The sequence below is a fragment of the Balaenoptera acutorostrata genome, chromosome 1 (assembly GCF_949987535.1).
Source record: "Balaenoptera acutorostrata chromosome 1, mBalAcu1.1, whole genome shotgun sequence".
Lineage (NCBI taxonomy): Eukaryota > Metazoa > Chordata > Mammalia > Artiodactyla > Balaenopteridae > Balaenoptera > Balaenoptera acutorostrata.
In genome coordinates, this window is record NC_080064.1 from 113,003,170 (window position 1) to 113,019,046 (window position 15,877).

The 15,877-nt window shown below is 40.0% G+C and overlaps 1 protein-coding gene across 1 annotated transcript in view; it reads right to left on the reverse strand.

Annotated features, from left to right (window-relative positions):
* The window catches only part of NUP210L (nucleoporin 210 like), a 78,104-nt gene extending 62,704 nt beyond the window's left edge, over positions 1-15,400 (reverse strand). Inside the window, exons 1-7 of the mRNA XM_007178524.2 lie at positions 14,924-15,400; positions 13,273-13,409; positions 6,545-6,676; positions 5,580-5,673; positions 4,875-5,025; positions 3,135-3,267; positions 2,077-2,235 (exon numbers count right to left, since the gene is read on the reverse strand). Coding sequence (XP_007178586.2) covers positions 2,077-2,235; positions 3,135-3,267; positions 4,875-5,025; positions 5,580-5,673; positions 6,545-6,676; positions 13,273-13,409; positions 14,924-15,120 — 1,003 coding nt within the window. The 5' untranslated portion in view covers positions 15,121-15,400. The remainder of the gene's footprint in view (positions 1-2,076; positions 2,236-3,134; positions 3,268-4,874; positions 5,026-5,579; positions 5,674-6,544; positions 6,677-13,272; positions 13,410-14,923) is intronic.
* Between the last annotated feature and the right edge of the window lie 477 nt (positions 15,401-15,877).

Consider the following 15,877-nt stretch of genomic DNA (forward strand, 5'->3'; position numbering starts at 1 on the left):
AATTATTTCTGCTCTGAGAAATATATTTCTGAAACGACTTAACGGAAAACACTCATTATTTCAAAGTACACTAATTTAGAAGTTCTATTAATTCAGTCATGCACTAGGCTACAGTTTAGCACTACATTATCTATAGTGATAATGAAAGCAAAATATTTAATCTATTTCAGGGATCAAACTTTTAAAGCTGTCCCAGTACTCCAAATGAGCTACTAATATACATACAATTGATATGCTAATTAAAATTACTTTTTATCTATTCATTAGAGCAAATCTTTTAAACACTGTAGGCAACTCTGTGCCAATGTAGGTTTGGTTTTGATATGTACTGTATTCATAAAATATAAGAGCTAGAAGGAATCCAGGAGTACATCATTCCTTTCGTTTTGTTTGTTTGTTTGTTTTTTATTCCTTTCGTTTTTACAGACAAGGAAACGGATCTCGATAGGTCTCTACACCAGTTCATTCCTCCATTATCAGAATAAGATATCTTCCTTTCATCTAATCCTTCCATCTGTTCTGAATCTCATTTTCTCTTGCCCCTCAGAAATCTTACTCCATCAGCTGGCCTTCTTTTCTTCCATATCTCTGCCATCTCTCTGTTTAACTTATAGACATATTCAAGTTTCTCTTAACTTAAAAAAGTTCTCATGCTTTTTTCAAAGTTCTACCTTTTTGCCTCCTTCTTTTTAAAGCCAAGCTGTTTTTATTGAAAAAGTGATCCAAGACTTACTGGTTACTACAGTCTTTCAGTCTTTATCTTAGTCTTTATCTCTGCCTATTTCACCTGAGGAACATTCTCTTTGTAAATTCCTCACTTGGTTATCATGAAACCTCTCTCCTGGTTTTCCTACTACTTTTTTTTTTTTAAGATTTTTTTGATGTGGACCATTTTTAAAGTCTTTATTGAGTTTGTTACAATATTGCTTCTGTTTTATGTTTTGGTTTTTTGTCTGCGAGGCACGTGGGATCTTAGCTCCCCGACCAGGGATAGAACCCACACCCCCTGCACTGGAAGGCGAAGTCTTAACCACTGGACCGCCAGAGAAGTCCCTCCTACTACTTTTTATATTTTATTTATTTATTTGGTTGTGCTGGGTCTTAGTTGTGGCAGGCGGCTCATTAGTTGTGGCATGCGAACTCTTAGTTGCGGCATGCATGTGGGATCTAATTCCCTGACCAGAGATTGAACCCGGGCCCCCTGCAGTGGGAGCATGGAGTCTTATCCACTGTGCCACTAGGGAAGTCCCCCTCCTAATACTTTTTTTGTTGTTATTAATTTTTTTTTTAATTTTTTTTTTTGGCTGTGCTGGGTCTTTGTTGCTGCACTCAGGCTTTTCTCTAGTTGTGGTGAGCAGGGGCTAGTCTTCGTTGTGGTGCGTGGGCTTCTCATTGCAGTGGCTTCTCTCGTTGTGGAGCATGGGCTCTAGGTGTGCGGGCTTCAGTAGTTGCAGCACACGGGCTCAGTAGTTGCGGCATGTGGGCTCTAGAGTATGCAGGCTTCAGTAGTTGTGGCTTGCAGGCTCAGTAGTTGTGACTCATGGGCTCTAGAGCGCAGGCTCAGTTGCTCCGTGGCATGTGGGATCTTCCCAGACCAGGGCTCGAACCCGTGTCCCCTGCATTGGCAGGTGGATTCTTAACCACTGCGCCACCAGGGAAGCCCAAGTTTAGTGAATTTTTAAAAATTACTCTCAATTTAACAAATATTAATTAAGTAGCCACTTCAGACAATACCATCTTTTCTCAATTATTCATGTGAAAACAGGAAAGAACAAATTAAATAACATTTACACAAGTTCCTCCAAACTGTTTTCCCCAGTCTCCTATTTATAATTTGATTGAGGTTGCACATAAGGTCTGAAGTCAACAGATTCCAAGTTCCAACTACTCTTCTGTACCTATCCTTTGTTAGAAATTATGACAATAATAATTTATAGTGCTTTGTTAAAAATAGAACCTATAGAAAATAAATGTAGTAGTATTATAATCATGCTTAACTAATTATTTTACCAAGGAACATGTATAGCATGCTCAAGGAAATATAGATTGGCAGTGAAAACTTGAGCAAAAGGATACTTTTATGGATAAAGACAAGGTTAGCGTGGCCCAGTTGGACAGCAGTCACCATGGCTGTTTTCTCATCCAGTAAAGCCACTTTTCCAGAAAGAGACACATTACGTGAAACTCTGTGGTTTTGCAATTCCAGTGTATAATGTTCCAGGGGAAATTTCACCTCTGTAAGACATGAAAGATACATAAATGTAACGAGGGCAGCCATTCCAACGGATAATGGTGTATTGTTGGATTATAAGAGGAAGCAGGTCTAAATAAGAGTACAATCTGCTTTTAATTTCCCTCACTATGATGAATTTCTACATGTAGCCATTTTGAGGAGAATGCTATATGAGTTTATTGTTGGTATTGCTTATATTCTTAAAACTCAGTGAACTGAGAGTAGGAGGAGGGATCCCCACTAAAGTTAAAGGACTAATGTTAATGGAGCAAATGCACACTTTATAAACTCAGTGGGACTTTGGGGGTCAATAGAGTATTCAGTTTTTTAGTTAATGAACTGAGTTTCTCAATAAACACCTTTTGCAAAGATCATTCAAGTCCCTTCTGGTAAAGTTTCTTCACTTGCCCTATAAAAGCTAGTAAACTTTTGGTTGTTGTTTTAATAGACAATTCAGATGTCTATGGGCACTGAAGCTAAGTAGCATTAGCCTGTTTAAGACATGGAGACTATCTCTGCTCAGTATTAGCTCACGTACAGCAATTGAGGAATATAGTTGATCTTTGAACAATGCAGGGGTTAGAGGAACTGACACCACCCCCCACCCCCTGACCATCATGCAGTTGAAAATCCACATATTAGTCAACCCTCCGTAACCCCAGTTCTGCACTCGTGCACTCAGCCAACCACGCATCGTGTAGTACTATAGTATTTATTGAAAAAAATCCGTGTATAAGTGGACCTGCACAGTTCAAACCCGTGTTGTTCAAGGGTAAACTGTACTTTATCACAAAATCTAAAGACAGAAAGTAGTATTTTGCATACATAATGTGGAGTTGCTTCTCTTGTCAGCAGAAAGGATTTGGGAAATGTTAGTCTTAGGAAAAGATAAGATATTTACCTGTCATTCTTCCCTGAACCATTTTTGCAACTCGATATTTAATATATGCTCCTACTAAGAGATAAATGTCATGGGATGGTATAAGAAATACATTCTCCAAAACAAGCAGACGTATCAATGCTGCTGCCACTTTCTAAAAGAAGAAGGAAAAAAACACAAAGTTTCCATAGGCAAAATCCTCAAGGTCATCTTCCTCGTTAAAGTTTACTTTTAACAAGTTTCTTCTAAAATATTTTATCAAGATTTAAAAAATGCTTTCCTAATCACAGATCATAATTTCAGTTAGCCTTAAAAAGTGATCATGGGACTTCCTTGGTGGCGCAGTGGTTAAGAATCTGCCTGCCAATGCAGGGGACACGGGTTCGAGCCCTGGTCTGGGAAGATGCCACATGCTGCGGAGCAACTAAGCCTGTGTGCCGCAGCTACTGAGCCTGCGCTCTAGAGTCCGCGAGCCACAACTACAGAAGCCCGCGCACCTAGAGCCAATGCTCCGCAACAAGAGAAGCCACCGCGATGAGAAGCCCGAGCAGCGCAAGGAAGAGTAGCCCCCGCTTGCAGCAACTAGAGAAATCCCACGCGCAGCAACAAAGACCCAACGCAGCCAGAAATAAATAAATTAATTAATTTTTAAAAAGTGATCATGTCAGCTCAGTGCTTTGTGACCACCTAGAGGGGTGGGATAGGGAGGGTGGGAGGGAGGAAGACGCAAGAGGGAAGAGATATGGGAACATATGTATATGTATAACTGATTCACTTTGTTAGAAAGCAGAAACTAACACACCATTGTAAAGCAATTATACTCCAATAAAGATGTTAAAAAAAAAGTGATCATGAATATTAATACTATATTAACTTTCTAAGTCACTCAAACAAAGAATAGAAAATGACAAGCTTTCTAAAGGAGAAGAGTAGGTAAATAAAGACACTATGCTAAAATGGGAAAAGGTAAGACTTAACGGTATGCCATGGAAACTCTTTTAACCAACTTCCAGCGAACTGAATTAGATTAAGTTACTCTATATCCCTTGTTGAACATATTGATTCTTGTGAAGGCTTACCCAATACAAGGTTAATAGGCTGCTCTCTAGATGTCCACAAACATTCCTGCCACTTGAATTAAATGCTTACCAAAAGACATTTGTTTTTCCTAACCCTGTTTATGTCAGTTGCACTTTTAATTATAATTACATTAAAAAACCATTATATGAAAAGAGTTGTTGTTTCTATAAAAATTTAAATGTTTTGAAAAGAAGTTACAGGTAAGCTGCTAAAATGTACTGCTATCAAATTAGGTATAGGTGAGAAATGTAAAAGACTGGGGAAAAATCCTTGAAAAATATAGAATTCTGCACTCAAGTTGTTTCACACATGTGTAATTTTTCACTTGACCATAAAATAAAATGAAAAATGAAAAAAAAAGAAACTAGAAGCTGTAATTTATGCAAGAACGAGTATGTATATTTCTAACCAGTGAACTCACAGCCAAAGTTCTTGGACTTACACTTCAAAGGATTGGTGAATAAAATGCAGTTACCTGTTTTAAGAGAAAATGTCAGTTGTAATGGGGTAATAACATGTTTAAGGAAGACAAGTTTTTAAAAAATGTTTATCCATTTCAAATGACTTTTTCAATTGGCCCAAATCATATCAGGTTAGAGGGCTTCTACTAAGAAAAACATAAAAACTATATATTCCATAGGCAAGACTATTAAATGAAACTTTATAGCACAAACATTTTACCTTATAGAATGGTTCAGAAATTCGAACTTTTACAACAGCAGCACCAGTTCTAATCCCAGACACCAAAATCATATCTCCTTGTTTCTCTTCCTTTTCCATCTCAGCTATATACACAGGGGGAGAATATTCTGCTTCAGAGTATTTCAAAATCCTAAAGAGATAAAATAAGGTTTGTTTCTAGTAAATTAATGAGTCTTCTTCCAAAAGGCTCTGAGAGACTTTAAACATAATCTCTTCAATGTCTATATAGTGTCAAAAGTTTTAAATTTCCACAAGGACTAGATAGAAGAAAAGTACTTAATATGCTTCTGGCTAAAACTGTTGCAGGACTAAAACCTGTATTGTCTGAGAGCTGTTACTTGGTACTGAAGACAAAATTTCATACTATTGTCCACTCACTGTATTTCGGCATGCGTAGATAGCTTGAACAATAAAACTGGCAGAAGATACACCTGACAAATAATTGTACAGTCCTGAGCTCATGAACTCCTCTGCAGTGGCTCAAATTAAACTATCATAAAGGTACCTAAATCCATGCCATATGTCATTCTACCAAAGACATTTCCCCCTGATAAATTTATCTGTTCCAAAAAGTTCCAGATAGAAAGATTATCAAAGCCCACACAAATGATTGCTGTTCAGTGTGGTACCCAAAGGCAGATGTCGCCTTCAAAGTCAGATGGTTATGTTTGATTTCAAGGTTACCTAATTTTGCTAGACAGTTCTTCTCTTGCTGTTTCATTTTCCTGGGCAATGCTCCACTCGAACATCATCCCTGCCAAACTACTAAAAGTATTTCCTGTAGAGCAAGCCAAAAGCAGACAAGACAGAATCACATATTCAAAAATATTCAGGTATCTTTAACAAGAAAGGGAAACCTAACTAGAAAATTATTTTTAGGCTTCTTTCATTAACAAATAGAAACACTATCATTAATGAATTAAAACACAAATACCAGGAAGACCCCTACACAAACAATGTAAGTACTGTTGTCGTATAAGCCTTCTAAAAGTGAAAAGGACTCAAGCTGATTAAATTCTGGTTGACAAAATTATGGCACTCTTTCTGTTCCTTTCGACATAAAGGCCACCTTATAGTCTACCTCAGGGTTGACAGGTATCTCTAAATCCTGATCCTTTCAATAAAAATTTTTATAAAAACTAGAGTTGAATATTTCTAATACGTTAATTTTTCAGATTTAGAAAATCACTCTTTACTAGTTTACAAAGAAAGAAGCAATGCATTTAAATGTTCTTTTTTTTACATATTACATTAATATAGTATATTAAAAGCATGTAAAATCAGTCTCAAGAAAGATAAAATTATAAAACTTTTTCACGGGTTTACATTTAATTTTCCTGGCCTATAGAAAGTAGACTGATCAAAACAGAGCTAAAAATAAATTCCAAAAAATGTTCTTAATTGTTGATCTAGGGACCATTAAAACTCAGTGGCAGAATCTGGATTTTAATTAGGAAATTTCAATGAAAGTATGTAGCTAATACATCAAACCATACTCAGAATTATTAATTCCTCATGCATATGAACTTCATATGAGAAAATAAATATTATTTCCAATCTACTTTTATCTCTCAAATTGCTGTTTCCAAATGCTAAACACAAAGGTGTTTATTCTATGTAATTTTGTTGAATCCTTTGACATTCTTTACCTTCAGCATCCAATGCCCTCACCATCAGTTCCAGTGGTGAATCATCTACATAGAGTTCCCGGGTTCGAGATATAATTTCAATGCTGTCTATCACATCAACCTTAACATCACAGCGCAGTTCATGGTCAGTCACTACAATGAACCCCAAAACTGAGAATTTAGTTCAACAGGTCATGAATCTTTTAAATGTCTCATACACTCAGGAGCTTATTCTAAATACTAAGAAAAAGAAAGGCTGTAACAGTTCCTTTCAACCTGTGGAAGAAAACAGCATAGCAACAAAATATAAAAGCATCTGTTTACAAAAAGAGACACTAGACTAGTGATTCTCAAACAGTGATCTATAATGATGCTTTCATTCATCCATGGAAAAATGAGAAAAATAAGAATTTTAAAACAGTAATAAAATTAAATATATTCACTTCAAAGGAATATACTTTATTCTTACATTCTATATTACTTTTTAAATAATTAATTAATTAATTCATTCATTCATTCATTCATTTTTAGCTGTGTTGGGTCTTTGCTGCTGCCTGCGGGCTTTTCCTAGTTGCGGTGAGCTGGGGCTACTCTTCGCTGCTGTGCGCGGGCTTCTCATCACGGTGGCTTCTCTTGTTGCCAAGAATGGGCTCTAGGCACGCAGGCTTCAGTAGTTGTGGCACGTGGGCTCAGTAGTTGTGGCTCGTGGGCTCTAGAGCGCAGGCTCAGTAGTTGTGGCACACGGGCTTAGCTGCTCCACGGCATGTGGGATCTTCCCGGACCAGGGCTCCAACCCGTGTCCCCTGCACTGGCAGGCGGATTCTTAACCACTGCGCCACCAGGGAAGTCCCTGTATATTACTTTTTTTTTCAATTTAATTAATTTATTTATTTATTTTTGGCTGTGTTGGGTCTTCGTTTCTGTGCGAGGGCTTTCTCTAGTTGCGGCGAGCGGTGGCCACTCTTCATCGCGGTGCATGGGCCTCTCACTATCGTGGCCTCTCTTGTTGCGGAACACAGGCTCAGCAGTTGTGGCACACGGGCTTAGCTGCTCCATGGCATGTGGGATCTTCCCGGACCAGGGCTCGAACCCACGTCCCCTGCATTGGCAGGCAGACTCTCAACCACTGCGCCACCAGGGAAGCCCTGTATATTACTTCTGAAGTGTTAAAAAAATTTTTTTAATGAAATTATGGTAAGAGTAGATTTTTAAAATATATTTATTTAGGAAAGTAAGAGGGTGGCAACCATATGTCAGTCCTGCCTGCCAATAAATTTTTCTCTCTCACTTTCTTTCAATTTTTTTTTTTTCCTCTGGACCGTGAGATTAAAAAGCCTGAGAATCAGGGGCTTCCCTGGTGGCGCAGTGGTTAAGAATCCACCTGCCAATGCAGGGAACACGGGTTCGAGCCCTAGTCTGGGAAGATCCCACATGCTGAGGAGCAACTAAGCCTGTGAGCCACAACTACTGAAGCCCGCGCGCCTAGACCCCGTGCTCCGCAACAAGAGAAGCCACTGCAATGAGAAGTCCACGCACTGCAACGAAGAGTGGCCCCCTCTCACCACAACTAGAGAAAGCCCGTGTGCAGCAATGAAGACCTCACACAGCCAAAAATAAATAAATAAATAAATCACTTAATTAAAAAAAAAAAATTTAAGTGAAGAACAGAACCTGAAATTAAAAGAATTGAAGACCAAGATATGAGACCTATGGACAAGAACCAAGAGAAGTTGAAATCTCACAGAATCTGCTAGTAGAATATACCATTAAGGAAGTCTTCCAGGGATGGCAAAGGAAGGAAAGAAGGGTGAGCTTAAATAATATACACTAGATAATCAGGCATTGGATAATATAGCATCAGTTAAATGTGAAATTAAATTCTTATCTTCTCTGGAGAAATGTGAAGCAGCTGTGACCTTACATAAATAATATGAAAAACCGGGCTTCCCTGGTGGTGCAGTGGTTGAGAATCTGCCTGCTAATGCAGGGAACACGGGTTCGAGCCCTGGTCTGGGAGGATCCCACATGCCGCGGAGCAACTGGGCCCGTGAGCCACAGCTACTGAGCCTGCGCGTCTGGAGCCTGTGCTCCGCAACAAGAGAGGCCGCGATAGTGAAGAGGCCCGCGCACCGCGATGAAGAGTGGCCCCCGCGTGCCGCAACTAGAGAAAGCCCTCGCACAGAAACGAAGACCCAACACAGCCAAAAATAAATATAAAAATAAATAAATAAATAAGACCCGGTGCAACCAAATAAATAAATAAATATTTTAAAAAAAAACAAACAGAAAATTTAAAAAATAATAATAATAATATGAAAAACCTTGTGTACATAACGCCTATCCATCTGACTACTTCAGTAGCAGAAAGCTTTTCAATATAGGGCCATTGACCATAAAGAAAAAAAAATTACCTTGTATGATTTATAAGTAAATTTAGAGTGATTAGGAGAAATATCAAACATTTAACTTACCTGCTTTTAAAGATAAAAAGAAACAAATAACTTCAGTAAATAATATAATGAATATTCTTATTTACATGTCCATATTACTTCAGGTTCATACAGTAATGAGGTAATAAAGAAAAATAGAAAAATTTATGAGGCAGAGAAGAGGAGAGGTGATCCAGGAAGAAGAAGGAAGGAAGGAGAAAAAAATAAGAGAATGAAGCCAAGACTGAGAGAACCAAAGGGATGCAGTGCCAGAGGCAAAACAGAGGGAGCAGAAATAACAAATATTTCTGCCCTGATTCTCATATTTATCCTAGCTTCCAAATCAACTCCTCTTGATTTTATGATTACAACCCACTGCAGCAAATAATAAGTATTTACTGAACGTTAACCACATGCTGAGCACAGTGCAAAATGTACTGACCACCCCATTCTACTCTCTCCACCGAAATCATCCAGTTGTCCAAACCCTTTCTTCATCCTCCATGTGAGCTTTTTTACCTAAAATTATACCCTCATCTCCAAACTCCTCTACCTGTCCTGTACCTAAGGTTGAAAATCTAGATATCCCACTACAAAGAGACATATTCATATATTCATAGACTACCTCTGGAAGGATACAGAAAAGTGGTTGTCTCTTGGAGAAATGAGATTAGAGATCTACTTTTAACTATATAAACTTATATATATATATTTTTTATAACCTTTAATATTCTTTAAAGATTTTACCAAAGGGAGGTAACACCTAGTCAAAACAAAACAAACAAAAAATCAAAAGAAATCTGGTACTCTTACCAAATGGAATATGCCCAACTTGTCTCTCACCTCTATCCATTTTCTCTGTCATAACCACTAATTTTCTTTACTACATTATCACCAAAAACATCATAAACAAAATCCTAAGCACCTAAACACCAATGGAGTGCTTAAATCTTTTAACCCTTACAGAAGCCTTATAGTTAGTAGGCAATTCAATAAATATTTGTCAAACAAATGAACAGTTTCTCTTAGAGCATGCTCTTCCCTTTCAAAACGTCCCTTCCCCCACCTCCCGTTTCACAGTACCAGTTCCCATTCAGATGAGAATGCACCTGGTAGGACACCAAGACTGCCATTCATTACTGGGAGTCTCCATCACCTATGTACACAATTGTATTAATAGCAAAATTGGGAAAGTTGATTTGAAAGATACTTAACTTTGGAATATTTACAAGTCAGATGAATCAAAGCTGAGAGCCAGATTTGACATTTTCCCTAGCAATTGTGTGAATGAATCTTTCAATATCAGAATGAATTCATGTAGTTAAGAGTAATTACATTAAAAATAGCATATGTGGGCTTCCCTGGTGGCACAGTGGTTAAGAATCCGCCTGCCAGTGCAGGGAACACGGGTTCGAGCCCTGGTCTGGGAAGATCCCACATGCTGTGGAGCAACTAAGCCCATGCGCCACAACTACTGAGCCCACGTGCCACAACTACTGAAGCCCATGCGCCTAGAGCCCGTGCTCCTCAACAAGAGAAGTCACCACAATGAGAAGCCCGTGCACCACAACAAAGAGTAGCCCCCGCTCGCCGCAACCAGAGAAAAGCCTGCGCACAGCAACGAACCAACACAGCCAAAAATAAAATAAATAAATTTATAAAAAAAAAAAAATAGCATATGTGACAAAAGCAATGCTTTTTTTCCTGACCTTGGTATCCTTCTCTATCTATTGTAGCTGCCCTGCATGATATGGTCCTCAAAGATTCTCACTTTGAGATCTCATATTTCATTGATTCTAAGACACTCATTTTTATGACATTTTAACATCTCTGAAATTGGGATTTTATAACTGATGACATCTTAGAATTGTCAGCCAGGCAGCAGTCATGACATAGTTGTCACTGACTGCATATGTGAGAACTTTAAAAGGGCCAACATCAAACTTGCAGAATGGGTATTAGTGGTTGGAAGAAAACATGGTGAACAATGGCGGAGCACTCTTTTTCCCTTGGAACCAAATGGTTAAAGAGACAGGGTGGGAAAGGTGGTGACTCAGATGTGTTAGGAACCTTTTCAAAGCTGGAGACAAAAACAGACCAGCTCTATATAATTGCAAAGCCAACTTATGAGCCCAATACTAATACCTTTTAGGTGGTTTTGGTTTTAATTGATTCTTTTAAGAAATGCTATGTCACCAACAGTCTCGATGGCACAAAGGACGATGTTGTGGGGATAAACACAGACACTGATGATTCCCAGTCAAAAAGTGATTCAGATGAGGCAAAATGTTAAATTTGTCTTAGGAATATTTTAACCAGTTAATTTTATTTATATTTTCCTTTTTATTAGGCATGAGAGTGATACATAATAAAAATAACCATCTAAGTCAAAGAGTTCTTCAGTAGGTATAAAGTAAAAATTCTAAGTGAAGAAAAGCATAGTTTAGTTGGCAATGTTGTTCTTTCTTAGTGGTACATTAAAAATAGCTTTACAATAGATGGCATCTTCAATAATAAGAAATATGGTATACCAAACATCTTGAATTTATCTTTAAGAATATAGTATAGATATATAACTTATCAAAATATTTAAAAGCCATACATTGGGACTTGCCTGGTGGCACAGTGGGTGAGAATCCGCCTGCCAACGCAGGGGACATGGGTTCAATCCCTGGTCCAGGAAGATGCCACATGCTGCAGAGCAACTAAGCCCGTGCACCACAACTACTGAGCCCCCGTGCTGAAACTACTGAAGACCATGAGCCTAGAGCCCATGCTCCGCAACAAGAGAAGCCACCACAGTGAGAAGCCTGCCCACCGCAACAAAGAGTAGCCCCTGCTCGACGCAACTAGAGAAAGCCCACGCACAGCAATGAAGACCCGATGCAGCCAAAGATAAATGAATGAAAAAAACAAGTAAATAAAAATAAAAGCCATGGGCTTCCCTGGTGGCGCAGTGGTTGAGAATCTGCCTGCTAATGCAGGGGACACGGGTTCGAGCCCTGGTCTGGGAAGATCCCACATGCCGCGGAGCGGCTGGGCCCGTGAGCCACAATTACTGAGCCTGCGCGTCTGGAGCCTGTGCTCCGCAACAAGAGAGGCCGTGACAGTGAGAGGCCCGCGCACCGTGATGAAGAGTGGCCCCCGCTTGCCACAACTAGAGAAAGCCCTAGCACAGAAACGAAGACCCAACATAGCAATCAATCAATCAATCAATTAATCAATAAAAAAATAAATAAATCTTAAAAAATAAAAAATAAAAAAAAAAATAATAAAAGCCATACAGATATTTCTGGCCTATCAATATGACAATATCAAGTGCCAGAAACTCAGGTATACAAAGAGCCCTGCTCTGATTTTGGATACAAATAGCATTTCTCTTTTTTAAATTTTATTTTATTTAATTAATTAATTAATTAATTAATTTTTTGGCTGCATTGGGTCTTCATTGTGGCGTGCGGGCTTTCTCTAGTTGCGGCGAGCGGGAGCTACTCTTCACTGTGGTGTGCGGGCTTCTCATTGCGGTGGCTTCTCTTGTGGAGCACAGGCTCTAGGCGCTTGGGCTTCAGTAGTTGTGGTACACGGGTTCAGTAGTCGTGGCTCACGGGCTCTAGAGTGCAGGCTCAGTAGTCGTGGCCCACGGGCTTAGTTGCTCTGCGGCATGTGTGGATCTTCCTGCACCAGGGCTCGAACCCATGTCCCCTGCATTGGCAGGCGGATTCCCAACCACTGTGCCACCAGGGAAGTCCCACAATTAACATTTCTTAAGCTGCTCTGGTCTAAAATAGACTAGTGCAGTGCTTCCCAAACTTTAGTCTGTATGAGAATCACCTGGAGAGCTTGTTAAAAATACAGGTCCCTGGGGTCACGCCAGAGATTCTGATACAGCAGATCTAAGGTGGGACCTGAGAATTTACGTTTCTAAAAAGGTCCCAGGTGATGCTGATGATGCAGATGCTAGATTCATAGATTGACACTTTGAGAAGTTCTAGTTTTTATACTGCCTTTTGCCTCACTCAAGACCAACCTCAGACCTTAACACCCAAGCTAGTTCTGATAAATAGTTCCTTCCTTTCATCACTGATTCAAACAACCAGAATTTCCACTCTGTATCAGGCACCATGCCAGGGGCTGGATGTACCAAAAAAAAGAAAAAAAAAGAAAAAAAAAAATCACAGAATAGGATGCCACAATTGCAGGAATCCTTTTTTTACGTCTTATCATTTGAAGCCAACACCGTCTCTGTTAACCATCTATAAAAGATATCAGATTATTCTACTCTTGATGAACTGTTACATAGTGTGTTTTGTCTCAACATACCTATCTCTCGAGCAAGAATAATACTGCTGAGGCGTATTGGTTGGGTAGATTCAGCAATGAGCACAGCTTTTTGGGAACATAAGGTGCCATTTTCATATAAAGGCTCAACAGTTACTGCATCATGATGGGTGGAATGCCTGCCAGAATAAAATACTTAGGAGTATGAAATAAGAATGTGGGTTAAAATTAACTTTTGGTATAACATAGATTCCTATAGTTTTTCCATGTTACATACTACCAGGTGTATTTAAATGATTCTTTAAAGTAGAAACATTGCTTAGGGACACAAGATTTAAGTGGGAGAGACTGATCAGAACATTTTCCAGTGATCCCTTGTGCCAAGTTACATTCTTCCCTCAGTATTTAAAATAAGATTTTTACTTTCTTCCCTCAGTATGTAAAAATAGGATTGATGTTGTTTTTCCAAAAATGAGAGACCTGGCTTCTCACACTCTGAGGAATGAATTTCCTCCGATCCTAGAAATTGGGCTGCTGCCATCTAAGGTGGAAATGTTGCCCAAATTATGAGGTGTGAGTCCAACTCAAAATACAATTTAAAAAACCATTAATATTTTTAGATGGATGGAAGGAATGGCTTTCAATGCAAGATTCATGCCTTCCATCATCCTCAGTAAGGAAATAAATCACACAGGATCATCATATAAGCCTGATTCCCTTGTACTTCCTCATAAAATGCAAGGCGAGCTTCTTATACTCTGGACAAACCTTAGTGCTTCTCTTAAGTGATGGTAAAGGGAAATCTACTCCAATTAGGATGAGCCCTCTGATACTTTGGAACCCACTTCCGTTAGGTTCCCTCACACTTTAGGAAACCACACCACCTATGTTTGGGTCCTCTCACACCAGAAAATCATGTCTTTCCACCCCCAGTCAGAAAGTCATCCCCCCAGAGTTGATTACCCCAAAGTTGACTGTACACTTTGAGAGTACTCTCATATAAGGGGGGGAACTTATAATATTACAGGCAGATCTCATCTCCACCCAAAATACATCTTCTCATATTACAAGAAGTTTATACTTCATGGTGTTTATGCCTCAATTCACTCATCTGTAAAATGGGAATAATAATGCTTCATACGACTGTAAAAACCAAATGAGTTAACACATGCAAAGTGCTTAGTTAAGTATGCAATAATTAGTTGTGTTTTTACACTGAAAACCCCACCTTATTTAGTTTGTAGAGAACTCACAACCTAAGCCTCTCTATCCCCTCGGTAAATTTCCTCACACCTTGGGAACTCCCTCTCTAGCTGTTTACACTTAAAGTTCTTCGCATTGGGTAGCCATCAATGCCTGAGGCCTCCAACACAGGGCTTCCTTGTGCCCCGATAGCTGTTCACACAGTGACTACCCCTCCCAACACACAATAAGAAGGCCAGTCTCACACCCTAAGTGCTCATATAAGGTCCCACACATAAGCTGAAGACATCCCACACAACGAGGACAGGCCACTTCAGAAGGGCTGGCCACTGCACTCCCACTGACACCCCACCCCCAGCCCCTACGGGCAAGGGGCTCTTCAGGCCGAGTGACCGCAAAGCATTCCTGTGGCGTCTTCGGTTGAGGAACCCCTCCCATTCTTCCTGGGTGGCGTGGGGGGTGCATACCCTCGTGACCCTCCACCCCTCACCAAGTGTAGCAGCCCCGCTGCGCCTCCAGCAGGAAAGGAACCCGGCCTGGCTCCCGGCCAAAGGGCAGCAACACCTGTGGCACGTTAAGTTTGTTGGCCAGGGTTCCAAGCAAAACGAGAAGCAGCAACAGGAGGCGCTGCAAAGGCAAGCAGAACAGCCCGTCGCTTCGGGTCCCGGGTGATCCAACTGCCTTCATGGCAACTGCCAGCTCTCGGTTCCCGCTCAACTACAGCCGCGCCCTCAGCCCCAACGTCAGCCAATCCGCAGGCGTGACGTCAGCAGGAGGCGGGTCCTCGTTCTCCGGGGAATTATGGGAATGTTTTTATGAAGCGCTCCAGCAAGCCGTTATGGAAACTTTACTGCACAAACCCAGCTACCCACTTAAAGGGCTACTTTCTTAAATATTGAGTGGCAGATTTTTTTAATAGTAAAGAACAAGCAGAACAGTCTAAAAAAATAATCTCTCCCAGCTAAATCTCTCCTTCTGTTGCCTACTACGTGTTTGGTTCCTAGAGCAACGCCCCCCCCCCTTTTTTTGGGCAATAATTCCCAGTCAGCATCGGCCCGTACATATAAACGGAAAAAATTTTCCAGTCTCTAGTATAAACAGCTGGACTTTGTCAAGGAAGCTGTGTCATTTTTACTAGGACGTCAGTTTCAGGTCCAGCCTCAAGGCCAGAGTGCAGGAAATGCCAGGCACTGGCGTCTCACAGGCAGCTTAGAAAGCTATCCACTCACGCTGCCTGTCTGTAAGCAAATACTCTGAGAGCACCTCTTGTTAAATTAACTTGTTTTCTCCAAATATCCAACAGAGTATCAGCTCGAAGGCTGTCTCAGGACGGTTTACTAAAACCACAAAGGTATAGGAGTATGTAATCCATGTCATATATTGTTGAAGTTGTTTAGGGAGCAGAGCCTAATAAATCCAGATTTATAAGAAAGAATCAATACAG